This window comes from Pongo pygmaeus, chromosome 8 (assembly GCF_028885625.2).
Source record: "Pongo pygmaeus isolate AG05252 chromosome 8, NHGRI_mPonPyg2-v2.0_pri, whole genome shotgun sequence".
Taxonomy (NCBI): domain Eukaryota; kingdom Metazoa; phylum Chordata; class Mammalia; order Primates; family Hominidae; genus Pongo; species Pongo pygmaeus.
In genome coordinates, this window is record NC_072381.2 from 50,648,729 (window position 1) to 50,669,340 (window position 20,612).

General features: G+C 46.5%; 1 protein-coding gene across 10 annotated transcripts in view; it reads left to right on the plus strand.

Moving 5' to 3' along the window:
- MARCHF8 (membrane associated ring-CH-type finger 8) overlaps positions 1–19,856 on the plus strand; it is a 143,077-nt gene extending 123,221 nt beyond the window's left edge. For 5 of the 10 annotated variants that reach the window (XM_054503437.1, XM_054503438.1, XM_063669847.1 and 2 more), the window contains 5 exons: positions 10,113–10,201; positions 10,444–11,289; positions 13,022–13,202; positions 15,170–15,317; positions 15,896–19,856. In XM_054503437.1, the coding sequence (XP_054359412.1) occupies positions 10,113–10,201; positions 10,444–11,289; positions 13,022–13,202; positions 15,170–15,317; positions 15,896–16,200 (1,569 nt within the window). In that variant the 3' untranslated portion in view covers positions 16,201–19,856. The remainder of the gene's footprint in view (positions 1–10,112; positions 10,202–10,443; positions 11,290–13,021; positions 13,203–15,169; positions 15,318–15,895) is intronic. The other 5 variants (XM_054503441.1, XM_063669848.1, XM_054503440.2 and 2 more) reach the window with 1 other exon arrangement.
- Positions 19,857–20,612: the final 756 nt, after the last annotated feature.

Sequence of the window (20,612 nt, forward strand, 5' to 3'; positions counted from 1 at the left end):
TTGCCTGACTGCCCTCTCCTTGCCTGCTCTAGGTGTTTTCTGTCACTTCTCTGTTGAATTCGTGTTCTCTCTTAGATGATCTATTCGAAGTCTGATTCTTCCTGGCTATTTTGGTTCTTCTTTGTAGAGGAGGTAAGTACCAGATGCCTCTAGTCAGCCATCTTGAAGCCCCTCCTCCAGATTTTGATTGGTTAACTTTTTAATGTGAAACTATAACTACTAAAAAACATGTTCTTCATTATATCACCTAAACTCATTGTGACAGCCCTTTGTGAGATAGAGCTCTGACAGACGGGTATTCAGGAGGCTGTGTGGTAGAGAGAAGGGAGGGGTGGGGATGGGGCAAGCCAACTTTACATCTCTGCTGTGAGCCTCTGCCTGTCAAGGGGCCATTGTCTCGGGGTACCTGGAAGCCATAGAGCATGGCTGGCAGGGGTGATGCACAGTGTAGTGGGCATGGCCTCAGGGTGGACTCAGGTGACGTGAGGTGACTGCCTGTTCAGGACGTTGTGTCCTGTGCCACCACTGCCCCCACCTGCAGGCTGTCTTACCATTTGACAATACGTCTCATCTCTAACATGGAGACAAGGAGGCCGTGCAGAGTTTACGTGGATTGCACACATTAAGATTTTGTCCAGCACCTAACTGTGTGCCAGAAATTGTGCTTTGAATGCTGAACCAAACAGCAGAGGGAAGTACGCAGACCTCTATACGATACCACGGATGGAGAGAATTCCTACAAAGGGAACAGTAAGGAGCTTAGGTAGAGAATTACAGGGAACCCAAGTTGAAGGACTGCTCAGAGAAGATGTGGCTCAGGAGAGGACATGTAAAGCAGATGTGAGAGGTGGAAAGGAGCCAACCAGGATGAGGTTAAACTGTAGTAGAAAGATCATTTGTCACCTGCTTGGAAAGTCCAGTACTTTAGGTGGACAATGAAAGGCATCTTCAGTGGCTGGGGGTGATGGCTCTCATGGCACACTATTGCAGGTGCCTGTAACCACAAGATTGTGTTGACTGTGGCTGTTCATGTGAGTACATTGCCCTAAAATCCTATAGAGGCCGATTGAAATTCGTAGAGGAGGCTTAAACCCACTCTATTCAGCTGGAATTTCTTTAATACCAGGAGTTGGCCTAGGCTAGGCTAATCATAGGGGCTGGACTTTTTGGAGCCTCTCTTGATGCCTCTCAGAGGAAGATTGTGGTGCAAAAAGGGCAGTACATAGACACAATGTTATTTTATCCCCAGGGAAGCCTTCTCATTCAACCGTGGGAATCAGACTTGGTCCAGGTGACACAATTTCTTGAGCAAGTTCATGATTGGCAGCACTTACCCCAGGGAGAAGGCAGTGGAAGCCCATAGCACGGGTATCTCTCCGCCAGCCCCCCAGCCAGCCTGGCTGTGTAGGCTCTAGCAGTTGCCCAAGGCTGGGGCCTTGCAGACTGTGATATGTACCTCTTGTTAATGAAATATTCCTGGGTAGAATCAGACTGGACATGTTTAATGAGCAATTAAAATGATTGCTCTATTGCTTGGCAAGTACATCTCAATGAATTTGAGCACTAACCCTCCTAGGCCTCCTGAATATTTTCTGGTTATTGTTGCCATTAGACAGGGATGAGATACAGCAGAATGTCACATATCAGATGGACATTCCTTACAAGGAATTCTTGCTGACCCACTTTTATTATGCGAGGGCAGACCTGGATGTGATTGTCAAGACCAGGGTTTGCTTCTTTCTGTTTCTGAATGCAGAGTTGACACGCTCAGGTTACTCAAAACTTATGGGTTACAAATAAGGCAAAATGTGCTTTCTTAATTTATTCTGAAGAAAACACCTGTCCCAAAACAGGATACTTTATTCCTAAGTGACAAAAACAAAGGATGAATTGGAGGAGTTGCATGGCATCAGGTGGCCTCAGCACCACTGAGCCTCACTCGAATCCTGACAGCACTGAGGCAGTGTTTCCGTTCAGCTCCCCTTTTGCAAAATTTAACCGACTGTCTTTGCAGTATTTTTTCATCTGACTGGTTACAGTTTAGTTTTTGGCTGAAGTTTGGTTCAGTCTCCTGAAGGTGGAAGAGGGGCAGGTTTAAAACAGTTTCCCAATAATACCAAGATTATTTGCATTTTTCACTCTCATTCTTCCACAAGTGTACAGCGGAGTTTCCAGAAGCTAAGCAACATGCAGGATAGCATCTTCCTTAGCTGGTGGAATATGTTCCTGTGTTTTAAGATGTTCTAATATAGCAAAGATGGAGAGACGGAACCTGTGTAAACAAAAGCTGTTTGTGGGGGCCTCAGTAATTTTTAAGAGTGTAAGGAGGTCCTGTGGCCAACAAGTTTGAGAATCTCTGCTGTAGAGGCACAGTCTCTCTAGAGGGTAGCTACTTAGTTCATTGAGCAAATGTTCCCTAAACACCTACTGTGTACCAGACCAATCAGCAACAGCTTCTAAGTTAACATATCCCAGTAACATCTTCTCATAAACCTTGATAGGTGTAATGAAAGAAATGAATAGGGTACGAGGATATGATAACAGGGATGAAAAGCCCTTTCTGAGGAGAAATCTGAGGAGGGGCCATCATGCTGGGTTGGGATGTGGGAGTGTTCCTGGTAGGAGGAGGAGGGGTGGGAAAGGTCACCGGTTGCCGGGAAAGGAGGACCTAGGCCGAGAGGAAGTGAGGGTCATTTTTCCTGCCTGCCATGTTTCTGTCAGTAGTATACTCTGCGGCTCGGGGTTTGCTCTTAGAGTTCTGTGCATCTTGGGCCAGGGCTGGCCAGATGAGTAGCCTGAGCAGAAGCTGTTTTCTTCCCAGGTGGGTAGACGGTGGTTACCTTGGTTGGAATGAGGCCTTTTGTAGCAGATATGAGACCTGCAGGTTTACTCTCTAGGTCATCAAGAGTCAAGAGTGGTAGTCACACGGAAGTCTTGTTCCACACTGGAGGTGTGCCTAGAGTGGTGTGTGCTGCGTTTCTGCATCTCCCCTGACTTTATTTGATCCTGGTAGCAGCCCTGTAGATTGTTGACTTCATTTTTTAAATGATTAAACTCCTGCTCGGTAGTGTGCTCAGTGGACTGGCCCCAGAACACAGAGGGAAGACTTTGCGGTCAAAAGCCAGTGCTTTGGCCACTGCTCCAGAATTCTCTCAGAGGAAATATTTTATTGCTTCTTGGCAATGAAAATGTATTTCGACTATATTTGAAAAGTTCAATATTTAAAGGAAATCAACAGTATTAAAGGGTCCTTGTGAGTGGTAAGTAACTCACAAACACAGCCCCTTTCACCATGTTATTTCTGGTGATTTTGGATTTTTATATGGTTACATCTTTAGTTTCTGGGACTGTGAAGCCACCTTTGCTCAGAAATCATTGTCTTCAATGTAATTTATTGAAAACAAATTGTATTTGCAAGATCCTCAACTGTAGCATGGAGGAAGACAGTCCTGAAAAAGTCCCTTCAGCTGTGGCCTTCTGTCCCCTCCACCAGTGCTGTAATATATGCCCCTCATTGTTCTGGGGATTTATTGCTACTCAAGTAATTCTGACTCCCTTTAAAAGGCCACTATAGAAAAGAATTCTATGTTAATGCTACTTGGCATAAGCAATGCTAATGAGAGTCATTTATAATGGAAATCATTTTAGCATTCAGTAGTTTTTCATTGTACATGCTTCTGTAAGTATATTGTATATACTTACTTTTTTAATTAATTGCCTTTGTGAAAGCTTGTTCTTGGCACAGCCCTTCATAAGAGTCAACATGTATTTATCAGAGCAAGCCACAGAAAAGCCACAGAATGGCCTCTTTTCTTTTAATTGTGGCTCATTTTTGAAGTTGAATACAACTGGGTATTTATCGAAAGCAGAGTTACTCATAATGAAGCATTGGTTTGACAGAGTAACTTCTGTGCTAAGCAGAAAGTTTGTTAAGATGTAATCTCAGTCTGCACATTGCAGTATGTAAATACCAAGTGAGTTTATCTGGCTCTGTGGTATGAAGTCAGGCCTGCTGAGTTGGCCGTTAGGAGCAGATCCCTATCTCTTAGTTTGGAAGTGGGAGGGCAGTAACCGCTAGCAATCGCATGAGCAGGAAGCACAAATAAAAAAGTGATCTGGTGAGCAGGATTTCTAAAATGGCCCCCAAAAATGTCCCCACAATTGCCTGGAACCTGGGAATGCATTGCTATTATTACTCCTATGATCATGTTGTGTTGTGTGGCACAGTTGACCTTAAAATAAGGGAGATTATTTGGGGTTATAAATACAGGCCCAATGGAATCCCACAAGTGCTTAAAAAGCAGAGAATGTTCTCTGACTGGTGGCAGAAAGGGAAGTCAGAGAGATTGATAGTGCAAGTGGGCTTTGAAGATGGGAGGGGTCATGTGACTGCAGATGCATGTGGCCCGCCCCAGGTGGAGTCAGCCAGCAGAGTGGCCCTCAGTCCTCAAGCTTCAGGGAGCTGTGTTCTGCCAACAACCTGAGAGAATGTGTAAACGCAGTCCTCCTGAGGCCTCCAGGAAGGAGGGAGACTGACCAGAGCAGAGTCTCAGCATGCGCATGTAAACTCCTAGTCCATGGGAACTGTGAAGTGATACATTTGTGTAGTTTTAAGCCACTAAGTTTTGTTTACATAGCAACACACCTCTTACATGGGTGGCAAATGCTTTCCATGTAGAGGAAAACCTTTCTAGAGATCTGTAAGAGCCATTTGCTTCTAGAGCCTCTGGGCCAACAGCCAACATGATCTCTTGATTTAGCCATCTTCTTTTATTTTTTTTTTGATAATTTTTATTTTCTTTGTAGAAATACACTCAGGCAGTGACTTGACCATGTCAAGTGACTTTGACCATGATCCAAAGTAAGAAGTAGCTTTTATATTGAAACCCAGTTCACTTTTACATACACATCTGAGAGACAAAATTACCTAAAAAGACTTTATCCTTTTTATGTCAGATGCACTCTGACATATTCTATTTTATTGTACTTTTAAAAACATAGGTCATCACCCCCTACATTGATTTCTTTACCTGTCATCCCAAAGTCGGAAAGTTGTTGCAGTTGGTTGTGCTTCTGCAGTTTTGTTTTACTTTTTTAAATCATCAATCACATGTTATTTTAAGAATGAATTTCTGTTTGGGAAATGTTGCTCAGTGTAAAGTGGCATTACGGTTTTGTGGGTCTCTGTGACAAGTCCATGTCCCTCCATCCAGGTTCTCTGGTCTCCCTCCTGGGTAGTCTGTGCAGCACCAGCACAGATGGCAGTGGTGCCTCTCTCTGCTTGTTTCACTTTGTGTGTTCATTACTGGACATAATGAGAACTTTTCCCATTTTTTTAACGACTGCTGATATTTCTTTCTGTAGGTGGAACAGTGTTGCCTCAGCTCCAAGGTGATGGGCATTTAGGGTGATTCCAGCCCTTTGCTGTCACAAACTAGTGCAGTGTACAAACCTCTTCCCGCAGGTGTGTGAGGATGAATTCCTAAAAGAATTGCCGAGACAAAGTATATGTGCCTTTGTCATCCTGAGGGCAGTTGTCATCCTGTGGAGGTTTACCATTTGCTCTCCCACCAGCAATGTATAAGCATACCTGCTTCCCAACACTTCTGCCAACACATATTATTTGATTAATTTTCTTGGCTGATAATGGTATCTCATTGTAGTTTTAATTTATATTTCTCACTGTGAGAGAAGTGAAGCATCTTCTCATGTTTTGAGAGCCATCTGTGCATCTTTTCCCATTGTTTCTGTTAAGTCATTGATTTGCAGTACTGTAATTTGTGATCAGTTGTAAACATGAGCTCTTCTGGCCTCTTAACCATCCTTATCCAGCCCGTCTTCACGTTCCTCCTTGCCTAAAAACAAGCTCACTCAAACAGATAATTCCTGTGGCCCTCTCCCTTTTGAGAGAAATCAGATGGGCAAATGTGCTTTTGTTAGGGGACTGAGACCCAAATGTTTAAAAGTAACTTAGCTGATGAGTGAAAAGGAGGCCCAGTTGGGGGTTGCACAGAAAATGAGGGGCGTGGGTAATAGAGGAGGCTGGGCAGTAAGCTGGCAGAAGGCGCCAGAGGCCAAGGAAGGCGCGCTGGTGTCCTGCAGTGAGAAGGATGTGTGCGATATCAACTGGGTAAGCACACTGCCATAGCTGCTGCAGCGACAGCAGGCGCTCTCAGAAGGGAACTGAGAAAAGGGGAATGCCAGTTTCTGCCAAGGATATATGGAAAGGTTTTTTTTCCCCGTATGTTCTTTGGCAACCTTGTTAAAATCATTTAAAATGGTGAATTTGATAACAAAGCCAGCCACTAAGAGACTTGAATGTAGCAAAACAAATTGTCGGAAAGTATTTATCATTTCTAAGAAATAAAATAAACTGGGATTTAGGCTTGGATAGAAATCCAGAGGTTTGTTTTGGCATAATTAATTACAACATCTGAAGAAGGGAGGATTTTTACAAGAATTTTCTTTTGTAGTGAGATTGCTTTATATTCCTTTTCATGACTGGAAAGTCTGTCATTTGGCAACCCGCAAAGAACTTCAGGAACAGAGGGCCTAAGTTTTCTTGACACATTTGGATTTTTGCATGATGAACATTTGCACTTTTATTAGTAATTGTTGAGTCGTGTGTGGTCTGATCCTATGGAGAGGAGAGTGTAGGTGTTCTCCGGAGCTAGTACTGCCCCCAGCTCCCGCGTGCCACACTGCCTGCTGCTTTCAGAAAGAGCAGGACAGCTGGTCCTGTCCCATCTAGTGAGGTTCTGTCCCATCTAGTAAGGTTCTGTCCTGCAGAGCTCCTAAGAGGTGATTGCTGGCCTTTGATTACACTGGCTTCCAGAATCTGACCATGGAACCATATTTGAAGCTGTCAGCTTCGTTTTGTTGTTGATCAGGCCAGTCTTTTAGGTCTTTGTTGGTTGATAGATTTCTCTCAGCTCTATAGCAGCAACAAATAAAGCTCTTTAAAATTGTTTTCTTGACCATTCTGCCTATGGATTGGTTCTGACCTTTGAAATGTTTGCTGTCCTTTAGATAGTGACAGAAGGAGCCTCTTCTGGGAGCTGTGATGACCCCACAAATCTCACTGGTTTTCTTGCTTTTATTGGAGGAGTTAGCATTTGTTGAAGTTTATATTTATGTAAAATAACAATAAGTAGATTTTAAATTTTTTCTTGAAATTCTATGATCTAATAAGAAGAGAGACTCTTCTCTGTCATTGGGAGGCTTGATGAGCATCGGACATTTCTGCTGAGAGTATCCTGTAATGTTTTCATAAGATCGGAAAGGGTGAAATGAGAGCAGAAATGTAGGCAGAGGATGCCAAGGCTGTTTCCTGTTTCCTAAGTAAAACTGAGCAGGGCAGAATCTCCCCAGCTCTGCCAGAACTCCCTTCCTCCTTGGGTCTGCTGTCACTGTCACGCTGGCCTTGACATCTGCTACAAGTGCACACACATGGGGAACCACACAGGGAAGTGAACACATGTCCTGACGTGTGTGTGCCTGGTATGGCTGCTTCCTTGATCCAGGCTTTGTTCTGTTACGAGGCTCTGCCCTCCTACCTTCAGGCCTTGCTCCTCATCATGGGCATGCAAGGATGGAATCGTTACCCCAGAGTACACTTTTTGACTTGGATTACTTGTAGTTTAGTACTGGAGTTCAGAACTTTAGTTTCCCATCAGAAACCTGCCTCCTCCCAGGACACTGACCCTGATTGGGCATGATTTTCCAGATAAGACCCCACCTCCTCCCAACAGGGTTTGCCTTCCCTTCAGAATACAGGAAAGTACACGTGGTTCCAAGAGGACCATGCTCTTACTAAGATAAAAGGGAGGAAGGTGACTAGGTACTTTCCTTTGCTGCCATCCCTTGAAGGAAGGGGGCTTCCTTCAATACCTCATCAGTTCCAGGGAGTATGCTTGACCCAGCAACACAGAGGAAGAAGTGACCTCATAGCAATGAGCGGCAAGCATGTGGATATTGCTGGGTATTTCTTCCTCAAAGTCTACCTGGGGACAGTTGATGAAGACGCTCACTTCTCTGCAATACACCATGATCAGGCTGTGGTCTTCATGAGACATTTCAGCCTTGCCTGTGTGTGTTGAACAGAGCTGGTCATCCTCAGAAGTAACAGAAGAGAGCAATAAGTACAGGAAGGCTTTCAGTCCCAGAAGAGTGTTAGGACTAAATGTCAGAGAACAGGGGGACTGTAGGAGTTTGGGGACCTTAGCATGGATACCCTCTCAATCTGCTCCCCTGTGGTATAAACAGTAAAGCCCATGATACTAAAAGGCCTTGAGTGCTTGTCTCTGGGGCAGGTGGAGCCAGTGATGGGTGCCCCGAGAGGAGGATGCTGGAGAAAGAGGACAGTGTCTAAGGCAGTTGGAGAAAAAGGACAATGGCTTATGCAGTCAGGCCTAGAAGATGCAAGGGATGTCACAGCATAGTGTCCACAGGCATCCCTAGATGTCTCTCATTTTGTTTTAGGAAGAATATTGACAAAGGTAGTAATGGGAGGGTTATTTCAAGGATGCTGTTTTAATGTGTCCAAGTAAACTTAAGATTCCTAAGAACTTTGACCTCTAATGCTTTTAAAGACTGTGTACCTCATGCCCATATGCACATTCAGTTAGAAAATAAATGTAGATTCTTTGGTGAATTCGAAGATGTGCTCATGGAGTGGCACAGCGTGATCTCAGTGTACACATGAAGCATGCTGAGGAGAGCTTCTTGGATCTTGTTTCTTCGGGTGGACTTGCATTAAAGTGCTGTTGAATCTCTGCACTGGGAGTGGGAGCAGCCATGTGATGGGTGCCTTAATCCAAGTGCCATCCTGGCTCTCTCCAGGCTGCTTCATTTGCTGTGAGGGGTAGGGGGAGGAGGAGTTTCCGGGCAATGGCCCTATCTGGTCTGGTGGTTGACCAAGGGTCGGGGGTCCCAAAGGTGGAGTTCCAGGATGAGAGTGCACCCTTGGGGATGGTATTTAGAAAGAGTGGGGACTAGGCCTCAGCCAGGGAATGGTGGGCCAGGGTGGAGCTCGTTTGTATCAAGGAGTTAGGGCCAAGGGCCATGCAGGTGGGCCTGCAGAAGGTGGGTGGTGATATGGCCTTTGCAGTGATAACAGACTCGTGGCACTGTTTTCCTGGGGCTGTTGGGGTTGCATGGAGCAGATTCTGACTCAGGCTTACTGTCTTAAGGAGGGAAGAATGCTTTTTTATGAATACGCATAGGTCTATGGGGCTGTGGAGCCTGGGGAATCTGAGGCTGGCGTGGGAGTCTCGGGCCCTCTAGCGGTGGTGGTGCATCCTCAGCTCAGTGCCACTCACTGTCCCTATTTCTCTCTGTCCATTTCTCTCCTCACTGCAGTGCTTCCTCTCCTTCCCAGATTTTTTTCTCTAAGTTTGACTATATACCACCCCAGAGGCTCTGTTCTATCCCATGACCTCTTGCTGTACTTTCTTTCAAATCTAAATTTTCTTGATTATTTTTCTTAATTTACAGTTTCAAGATTAGACCTATTGGGAGCATTCTGTGCTCTACCTCAGCCCCTGGTTGAGCTATGGATTGGTGTCCCCCATGGTCACGTGGTCTGGACTCCCTTTTGTGTGAAGAGCTGTGGCAGGGCAGTGAGGTTTTGTGGAACTCAGGGAGCATCTGGCACTGTGTATGAGGTTGTGAGGTGGGAGAGAGCTGTTAAATCTACCAGCCTTGTTGATCTTGGGAACTAGGAGGGAGTGCTGGGGAAGCCAGTGCCAGCAGGCCTGGAGCCTCATATTTCTTTGGCATTTGTATGATACCTTGTAGTACTTCATTTCTTGACTTATATATGAACTAACTCAATTTAGATGCTTAGAAAATAAACGGCCACTGGACCTGCAGGAGATTAGTAGTGGTGTTCCATAGCCTCAGACATTTCTTACACTTTATCCACAGATAAGAAAAAAATAGCGATATTTGATTTGTTTTGCCAAGGCTTAGAAGGATCTAATATGTGTTACTCGTTGAGCAGCGGGAAGCAGCAGACATTTCTAGGGTTTCTCCCTGTCACCATTCAGGAGACAGTGCACACAGTCCCCTTGGCTCTTCCCTGAACACTGACCAGAGGTCTGTCATTGCAGGCTGGGAGTCCTCCGTCAGCATCAGCTCCGGCTCCAGTGTCCTCCTTCTCTCGCACTTCTATCACGCCATCCAGCCAGGACATATGCAGGTAACACTCTGCTTCAGATGCTGCCATGATCAGTGTGCAGCCAGAAATAAGCATTAGTGTCTGTAGGTTCTTGAATTTCCATTTGCTTAATCAATCTGCCTTTGGTCTAAACAGTTGGCGAGTTTTATGTGTGGTTTGCTCACCAAATTACCCATGCTAGTCTCATTTCTTCACTATGGTGTCTATTCTCTTTTAAAATTGTTTTTACTTTCTGTGCTTTTATCCCACTGTTCTGCATGCAGTTCCAGTGCAGTGTTTTCTGAGTGTTGTCACCACAGTTCCGTGCAGTCTGCTGTTGTCTTGAAAGCTCCTCACTGCCAGAGTTCTCTGACACAAGGGCTCACTGTGACAGTTATCTGTAAGGACACATTACAGGCGTCAAAGAGAAATTCCTTTGGTTCAGAATGGGTCCAGGTCTTGAAGCCTGCTAAGAATACCAAAGCCAGAAGAACACTAAAGTTCTCAAGGTCCCTCAATGATGTGGGTGAGAAGGCGCAGGATACTTCAGAAAGTTTTGCCTATGTGGAAAGAACTTGTTCTGAAGGAAAATTAATACTCCCTCAAGATCCATGTCTCAGAACTAACAGGTTTCATCATAAAGAAAAAAGGACCCTGAACCACAAACTTCTTGGCAATTCCAAACATTCTTGTGTTTCATGCCTTTCTGCCAGTCGCTCAACTGCCTCCGAGGTGGAAGCTGGCAAGGGGGGCAGGCCCGGCTTGCTGCTGGAAGAGAAGGCAGATGGTGAGGCCACGTCCCGAAGCCGGCGACTGCTCCAGTACCTGTTCTCACTCTCTCACGGCTCGAGCACCAGCAGCCTGCACAGGTTCCATGAGCTGGAGAGCTGCGCTGCTCGCCTGCACACTGCCAAGTCCTCCAGCGGGCTGGCAGGGAGTATGGGCTTCTGCTCTGATGAGATGGGAGACGACGACGTCTTTGAGGACAGCACATCTGCAAAACTGAAGAGTAGGGTTCTGCGGGCGCCCCTCTGCTCCACGGAAAAGGACAGTGACCTGGATTGTCCTTCTCCCTTCTCTGAAAAATTACCCCCCATATCTCCCGTGTCCACGTCAGGGGATGTCTGCAGGTTGGTTTGCCAGGAAGTGCCATTCTAGCCATCTCTGCTCGCATCGGGAGCCTCATCTTGCTTTAATATGTGAAGTTTCAGGAAAATGAAGTAATAGGAAGTTGTAACCAGTTGTGGGTTGATTGTTTTCTCCAGAAGAATGGAGTATCAATATCATTTGAAAAACTTAATTTTTATGACGTGAGTCCCAAGATAGTTTCACAAATGATAAAAGAGGAAGAAGCTGGCTGGGCGCGGTGGCTCACGCCTGTAATCCCAGCACTTTGGGAGGCTGAGGCGGGCGGATCACCTGAGGTCAGGAGTTTGAGACCAGCTTGGCCAACATGGCGAAACCCCGTCTCTACTAAAAATACAAAAATTAGCCGGGCGTGGTGGCGGGCGCCTGTAATCCCAGCTACTCAGGAGGCTGAGGCAGGAGAATTGCTTGAACCCGGGAGGTGGAGGTTGCAGTGAGCCGAGATTGCGCCATTGCACTCCAGCCTGGGCAACAAGAGTGAAACTCTGTCTTAAAAAAAAACAAAACAAAACAAAAAAGAAAAGAGGAAGAAGCTACACATATTAAAGGCCAAGCTGACTCTTCTAAACTAAAAATAAGTAGACTTTGCATAAAGAAACTGGAAGAAAGAAACTAGTATCTTCAGTTTTCCAGCCTGATGGTCTAGATTTTAAGCATTGTTGCATCTCCCAGCCTCTTTTTTAACCCTTGCTCCCCGCCTACCCCCAAAAGGTGTGTGGGGACTGGCTGTTCTCCAGTAGCTCCTTCCTTCCTTTTAACTGGGGTGTAGCCACCTATATCCCGTCCTAACTTTGTTTCCCCCCTTTATCTTCCCTTGTGCAGCATCCTTGTCTGGCCTCCATAATTCACTTTTTGTCATGACTCTTGTTCCCTCCTCATTCTGACCTTTCTCCAGTCTCCGCTCCTTAGTGCCAGCTGTCATCATTTCTAACATTTGGATCAGAGATCCCCTCACTAAAACAGCCTGAGAGCCTGACTCCTTCCAGGACGAGTGCCCCAACCTGTTCTCTAGCTGGTGGGAAAGACCCCTCTGTTTCTTAAAAGCCTGTTAAGTTCCTTCAGGCTAGTAGCTACATCTTGCTGCATACTTCCTTGGAAATAGAGAGTGCTTTCAAATTAATTTCTCACTTATTGCTATTAGTGGTCCCAAGAAAAAGAGATGAAATTGCAGCATCTTGTAATGGTGAGTTTTTTAGGTCTAGGAGAGGTACTGTCATCTTTGTTTACTTTCTGAGAGACGACAGAAATGTGTAGTTGTGGGGTATGAAGGTAAAGTCAGTGATTATAGCTAAAAAGCAAATGTCATTTAAGGTCACTGGTATTTTTGGAAGTTGGAATGCTGGTTTTGTTTTACATAGAAATTTTCCCTCTAATTATTTTACTCATGTTCTGGAAAATGATTCCATGTTGCTTTAAAGTCATCGTTCAGTGAAGTTCTTATGTCTTACCAAAAAAATGACGGCTTTGTCATTTCTTACATCATTTTTTCCTTTCTGTTGCCAAATGCCCTCCAGACTTTCCATGTTGGTGCGGTAAGCTAGACATTTTTTAGTTTGTAGTGATTGTTTTCATTTGTGTTTGTATGTTTTTGTGCCCATAGTCACTTCTGTAATGTTCGTTTCTGAGTTTCCTTTGGGGGGATTGACCTGCCACTGAAGCGTCAGCTTCCCTGTCATGGGACTCTCCTTGGAATGACGGGTTTTCCTTCCACCATAGGATCTGCCACTGTGAAGGAGATGATGAGAGCCCCCTGATCACCCCCTGCCACTGCACAGGAAGCCTCCACTTCGTGCACCAGGCCTGCCTGCAGCAGTGGATCAAGAGCTCCGACACGCGCTGCTGCGAGCTCTGCAAGTATGAGTTCATCATGGAGACCAAGCTGAAGCCGCTGAGAAAAGTACGTGGGAGGAAGGGATGCTTCACCCTTCCTGAAACCAGTGACCCCCAGAAAGCTGGTGTCTCAGATCATGAGGTCATGGCTTGCCTGCGTTCATTTCCTTAAAAAGCTGGGGCTGGTGCTTACGTTTGCGTTGTAGAGATTGTTGTTTCTAGTGCTGATTTTCAAGTCCCTCTTCTCAGGAAGAAGCTCTTTCTGACCATTTATAATCCTTCTTTTCCCTTCAAAGTAAGATTGCTTGCTTGTCGGTGTCAGTCATCTGGCCTTTGACTACAGACTGTTTGTGACATATCTTAGCACCTAATTTTATACATATTAACTGTTGACGTCCTGCTTCTCCGATTAGGACTGTCTGTTGGAGATTAGTATCTCCCCAGCACCCAGCACAGTGTAGCACACAGTAAATTTATTTGCATACACCCATGATAAGTATTTGCTGGATGGGAGTGTGAGTAGGTGGATAGGGAAAGGAAAGGAAGCACAAACGTTGCGTGATGTGCAAGTGTCTTCAGAAAGGACCCACAGGCGTTGCATGACACGCAGCTGTCTGGAGGCCCATGTCGCTGCTCCCTCTGAGAGGAGCTTTGTCCGCCGCACTGGCTTCCTGTTTAAATGTTGACTGTTTCATATATCTCTCTAGATGCCCAGCACAAAAGCTTTTGTCTGGAAGAATAAAAGACTGTTCCTATCTCAGAACATTAATATATAAATTGCAAGATAAGTCACATAATCAAATACTAGCCAATTAAATGCTAAATGATGTGCTGGTAGAGCATATCAGTCATTCAGAAAAGGAAATGCTCATTATGGGCTAGAGTGCTGGGGAAGTGGAGCGATTGTAGCCTCATAGGGTGTTTGGGTTTTAGAGCAGTTCTTGAAGGATCACCAGGATTTGGAGGCAGAGTGAAAGGAGTTTAGAGAGGTCAGGCTATCTGTGGAGTAAAGCGTGCCCTAGAAAGGTGAAGGTGAGCATTGACAGGGTGTCAAGCTATGTGTGTTGTAGGAAGTAGCAGGGAGCGTGGGGCACTGAGGCACTGACTCTGTATTATAGGTAGGAAGACCAGGGAACTTGCTAGTGTATAAAATCCCAGCAGAAAACAACCAGATGTTAGAGAAGGCTTGTGCAAACTGCTTAAAAAAATGTTTTGCCCAGTAGAAACCTTGTAATTTATTGGGTGCCTACTCTATGCTAATCTCTCAACATGGGAAGAAGTCCTTGAGGCTCTATTTTCAACTACCCTGCATAGACTCATCTGGAAAGAGGCTGTGACTAGCGTTGGCAAAGGATATGTGCAGAGTGTTTACACATTGTTCTTTCTCTCTACCTTTATGTGTTTTCTCCTGATTTGGAAACCAGTAAATGAAAAAGAAAGTCTGGCTATTTGGAGTAAATTAATGAGCTCCTAGAGGAGATGGGACTAGCAGAGTCTGCTTGTACCAGGAAGTCTTAGCGTCGATTTCGAGCTGTTGCTGCCAAAGTAGCAAGGACCAAAGAGTGAGCGTCTTCTGCCATTCACCTTCACAATGTAGTGTGACCCATCTGCTAGTGTGTTGTGGCATCATCAGCCCTCTTCTTCCGCTTGTGCGTACCAGTCAGCACATCAGGGAGACTTAAAACGTAGCACCTGGGTCCTGGGCCAACGTACTGTTTTCATTAGGGCTGAAATCATAGAATTCTTTATCAGGCCATCTTATGTCTGCTTGCAAGAATAAGCAGACAAGGGGATTTTTGATGGTAGTTCAGCATTCATCTTGATCCTGGCTTCTTTTCATTGCATAGAAAGTTGGCTGCACCTGGTACCTGGTTGAAGCCAAGTGGTTTTAGGAGAACAATACTTGGGGGAATGCATCTAGCGTGGGAAGGGAGAAGTGGGGCGGAAAGCCAATCTTACCTACCTACAATGCTCTCACCCCACTGGAGCCCTTCCCCAGAAGCCTGAGCCTCACACTCTGTGTTGTCTTTCTAGTGGGAGAAGTTGCAGATGACGTCCAGCGAGCGCAGGAAGATCATGTGCTCAGTGACATTCCACGTCATTGCCATCACATGTGTGGTCTGGTCCTTGTATGTGCTCATTGACCGTACTGCCGAGGAGATCAAGCAGGGGCAGGCAACAGGTGAGTTCTCAGGCTGAAGAGCAAGCTCAGCATGGGGGCCGGGATAGCTCATAGGAGTCCTGGGGTCAGAGGATTTTCCAGTTAGCCAAAAATGTCTGGGTTTCTGGAGGAAGGACGTCAGTTAGGAGGCACTAGCCTCCTTTTTGGTGTTTCTTTTGCTGTGGTGGTAGTTTTTGAAGCCCAGTCAGGAGAGTTCATATTCTGGAGCATGAGAATCTCTGCAAACTACGTCCTGTAAAAGCAGGAAGTAGCTGGACACTGTCTTCCACTCCTCTTTGACTAAGCAACGTTGGATGAGTTGTGAATCCGTTGGTCAGTTGTGCAGGCTTGTAGTCCCCAGATACTTAAGGAGGCTGAGGGATGGAGGATTGCTGAGGCTCAGGAGTTCAAGGCTGTAGTGTGCCATGATCACACCTGTGAATAGCCACCGCGCTCCAGCCTGGGCAACATAGCAATACTCCATCTCTTAAAAAGCAACAACAACAAAGAATCAGTTGATTATGGGAAGTTCAGAAGTTGTGTTTTTATTTACTTCAGATCTTAAATAAAATCTAATAGGCTGAGTTTTTCCCTTCCAGGAATCCTAGAATGGCCCTTTTGGACTAAATTGGTGGTTGTGGCCATCGGCTTCACCGGAGGACTTCTTTTTATGTATGTTCAGTGTAAAGCGTATGTGCAATTGTGGAAGAGACTCAAGGCCTATAATAGAGTGATCTATGTTCAAAACTGTCCAGAAACAAGCAAAAAGAATATTTTTGAAAAATCTCCGCTAACAGAGCCCAACTTTGAAAATAAACATGGACGTGGAATCTGTCATTCCGATACAAACTCTTCTTGTTGCACAGAGCCTGAAGACACTGGAGCAGAAATCATTCACGTCTGATTGTGTGCGGGTTGTCATTTTCCTGGACATCTATGAAGAGCCGAAGGAAATTGTTTACTGCCAATTGTATACCTTTCTTATGTCCTTTAATAGCATAGACTGGACAGGTGACTATTTATAGTGGTTTCTCTTTTTCTAAACCCTCCTTAGTCTCCTAGAAAACCTTCCTGTGGGCCGGGCATGCCTGGGTCTTGCCTCTGCCTGGCAGCTCTGTGGGAAAGTGGAAGACCCCATGATGACATCATGGGGAGCCAGCAGAGTTCCTGCCCATGGTCTTGAGCTGAATGAGAGAATAAAATGCCAATCCCAAGGGAAGAGGAGGAGCAGGGGTGCCCAGGCCCTGATACCCAGCCGCCTCCAGCTTGCAGCAGTCCCCAGCCTGGAGCAGAGCATTGGGGAATGTCTAGCCATGATGAGAGGATTCTCTCTGCACCACGGCGAACCCCAGGAGATGGTATTGAAACAGACCCTCAAACACAGACTCCTGCCTGCCCTCTGCCGATGCTGCCTCCTCCATGCTCTTGAGCAGGTGGGGCCGTGGTGCTCTGTGGTGGCGCATGATTCACTGGGCAAACAGCACTTTACAGAAGAAAATCTTTATTTTGTAATATGTGTGTCCAGTGGGATTGACACTCAAAAAAAGTCTCACTTAGAAATCTTCCCTTCCTTACCTTTGTATCTCCTTTACATCATGAGAGATCAAAAACCCATTTTGCCTTATATATGCTAAGAAGCGTGGCATTTGTTCTGTTCATAAAACAGACTAATGACTTTAAGACAGGACAAGCAGGCCAAGGGCTTTTTTTTTTTTTTTTTTTATCAAAGATCTCATGGGAAGTAATGGATGCTAAATGGCAATTAAAGCATGATGCCTATGCTTTTGAGCCTGTTTTATGACAAGGTGTTATTTCGTAGACCTGCCCCGGTACATTTCTTTTTTGTCAACACTGAAAAAGAACAGTTTCTGAGATCGAAATGGAAGGAAAGGAAGTGAGTAATGACAACAAAACTGAATATTTAAAAAATATTCCTTTATAGTTAAGTCTCTCCAGTTGGTGCTGGCTTCACATTGAAAGAGCAGCCATGTGCCACCCTGGCCAGGGTGTGTGCACTGCATGCAGGTTCTCCCTTGCATGCAAGATGGGTGCTGGCCCACCATGAGGCTTCTGCTCGGGGAAGTTCTGTGGAGTCACTGCCAGGGCCAAGAGGCAGGTGGGCTGGCTCTGGGACGAGGGCCAGGTGTGAGCGAACTGCCAGGGTCCGCTGTGCCACTTTCCCCGGCCACATGCCCGCTCAGCTGTCGCCTTAACTGGACTGAACAGACAGGATCCTTCGGGGCCCTTGGCCTCACTCTCAGTCCATTCTGTCATCAGGGATTACCACCCGTACCATTTTCATAAAACAAAACCAAAATCACTACCATCAAATGGCCTTGTCCCTCTAAAAAGTCTGCTTAAAATTCTGTTTTTAAAACCCAGTTTCCTAGTTTTCCAGGCAAATAGTTACCTCCGGGAAAGTTGCCGGGGGGCCTGAAACACAATGTAAGTAGCGCAGATGCTTCCTTTCCAGGCCATTCTCTCACCCAGCCTGCAGGGAGGAGATGGGAGATGCTGGGGGTCCTGCCCTCAGTCTTTCTGGGCCTTAGGCGTTTCGTTGATCCTGCTAAGGGGATGAAGCAAACATAAGGTGATTTCTTTGCCTTTCAGAGTAGAAGCCCTGGAGTTTGTTTTGAAGGCCAGGAGGCTGAAGGATCTCTAAGCTACGGTGTGGGCTTAATAGCAGCAGGCTTTGTCCTCCTGTCTCCTCCAAGCCAGTGTCTGACTCCTTGGCAACACAGGTCTTAGTCTGTGGCGTGGCTCTGCTGTGGCCTTCCTCTGGCCGGGCAGGCACTGTCCAGCCATAGCCAGCTCCTGAGAATAGGTCAGCCTCTCCTGTCTGTCTCCCAGGGCACATCCAGCCCGTGCCTGTGTTCATTGTGCCCCGAAGTGCAATTACCCGTACCCCTTCTCAGCCTGGGGACCCCAGGCAACCAGAGACTGTCCACTCAGGGGAGCTGAATCCCAGGTCAGCCCTGCCAGTGTCCCTTAGGAACTGCCCAGGCAAGGCCCCTGGTTTTGTATACTTGTTCCTGCCACCCTGTAGTAGATGAGTGTTTCAGGTGAAGAGCAGGATAGATTTTCTAAGTGTGAATCCCCACTTCACATATGGAACCCGTTATGCTGAACTTGAAAAGCACCAAGATCCTGTAGACAAGAAAGTGCTTAGGTAGGGACAGCCCCTGGGCAGCCCACCCAGTGTGGCTGGCACCCCACTATGGCAAAGGTGCCTTGATAACTGAGCCCTGTATCCCTCCCATGCCCAACCAGATTCTCATGGGAAGCCCTCTCCCTCCTTTTCTGCCTAACACCATCTCATCATTTCTGGCCTCACTGTGGACAATCCACACACATTCTTTCCTCTCCTGGCGGGGCACAGAGCCACCCCCTTGCCTTTTCTTTTCTTGAAGATTCTAGTTCAGCTCCTCATTCATCAGACCCTTCCAGCCCCCTGCATCTAGCAGTGAAGCATGAAGCCTGGTGGGGATGTGGTACTCCCATCTGGTGTGGCCACTGGCTCTGCCAGTGTTCCTGTAGCCTTAGAAAACTTGCTCTCTCGGTTCTTTTGGGTGCTGTGTACTCCCCAGCTTCCCCCCTGCCCATTTTGCACCTGGGTTTAGTGAAAGGATGGTATTTGGTTGATCCATACAGAAACCCAGAATGAGGTCTCAGGGCCAGGAGGCCTGGTACTTATAGGCCAGGGAAGGGGAAGAGGCAAGTGGTCTAGGGTATCACCAGCCAGCCCTCTCTGATTTGGCCTCTACTCCCCATAAGTCACAGTACCATAAGCAGGCTTCTGGCCTCAGCAATTTGGTCTTTGTGCCCAAGTTTATTGTGAGAATTTCCTGAAAACTCTATAAAAGGTCTCTTCCTACTCTAGGCCTCTAATGTTTCTCCCCTTTTTGCTTCAGTCCACTCTTCAGTCTTTGTAGGCCTAGTTTTCAAACCTGCACATGTGTCCTACCTGGCCACAGGCATGCAGGCCTCAGGCAGCTGGGCCAGTTTGGGAGCCTCGGGTGATGTCTGCACGATCTGGGGCTGCCTCTGCACCCCTGCTGTGGGTTTCAGGGTTGAAGAAGGGCTGGGACCAAGCAGGTGAGATCCACAAGGCTCTGGATGTAGCTGGAGGCAAATACACAATTGAAGTACTTTCCCTTTTGAAGTGCTTTCCCTTTTGAATCTGGTTTGAAACATGCAGCTTCCGTCTCTAGCCCAAGGAAAGACCAAAACATAGGGAAATAAAAGCATTTATCTTTGTCTTGGAAGTAATTGTTGAAGTTGTGCAGTTGATCAATGCGCAGTTAGATGCAATGTTTATAGAAATTGATTGTTAAACCAAATTTACACTGGCATGTGTGGTGTAGTTTCTAAAAAGCACTTCACATTTGAAATTTTTCTTACCTTAGAAAGTTTCTAGTGATCTAAATGTCTAGTTTTGTATTCTTTTATGTATGTTCACTGTTTCTCAGTATTACCACTTGAATAATTCTCTGTACAGGGGGGTTTGTGCTATACACTGGGATGTCTAATTGCAGCAATAAAGCCTTTCTTTAAAAAGGAGTTTTGCCATGAGAGTGTTTTCCTGCAGGGAGGCTGGGGACGTTGGCAGGCACTCCGGTTCCCTGACCCCCTTTCCAGGGTTGTCTGGCTTACACATCAGGAAATAATATGCGGCTCCTGGAGGTGTCTGTTTTCCTCAGCCTCCCTCAGACACGTGTGTCGGGGGTGGGCTGGTGGTGTCTAGACGAGTGTGTGGGATGGGACTGAAAATAGGCATTTCTCACAGGTGTGCTTGCTTCAAACATCCAGATCCTACCTGGGCTCACCACCCTGAGAGAAGGCAGACTCAAGTCTGTGTCGCTGCATTACCATGGAGCACTTGATTATGATCCAGCCTTATCCATAGAAATTTGTCCTGACCCACAGCCCAGCTGAGAAAGCACCAGGGAAACCAGCAGGGTTGCCAGTGACAGCTCTGCCACGCTGCATCCCCTGGCTGTGGCAAGGCCTCTGAGGGAAGGCAGTGCCACGATCCTCAGACAGCAAACTGCCCACAGGGCTGGGAGTGCTGAGGCCTGGTTGCAGCTTCCCTACCACATGCGTGGCCAGGGTCAGGGGTTGCAGGAGGTGAGGGGTGGGCTGCCAGCCGACTTGGGAGCTAGGCACAAGGCTGCTTTACAGAGCCATGGTCACAGCTGTCCCCAGGAGTGGAGGCCTGTGGCTCCAGGTGGGGGACAGTCCCGCAGAGCTGCTGAGCCTGTGTAGGAAGGTCTGTGCTTACGGCCAAGAGGAGGTGGGTATGACCCCTGAGCTCCG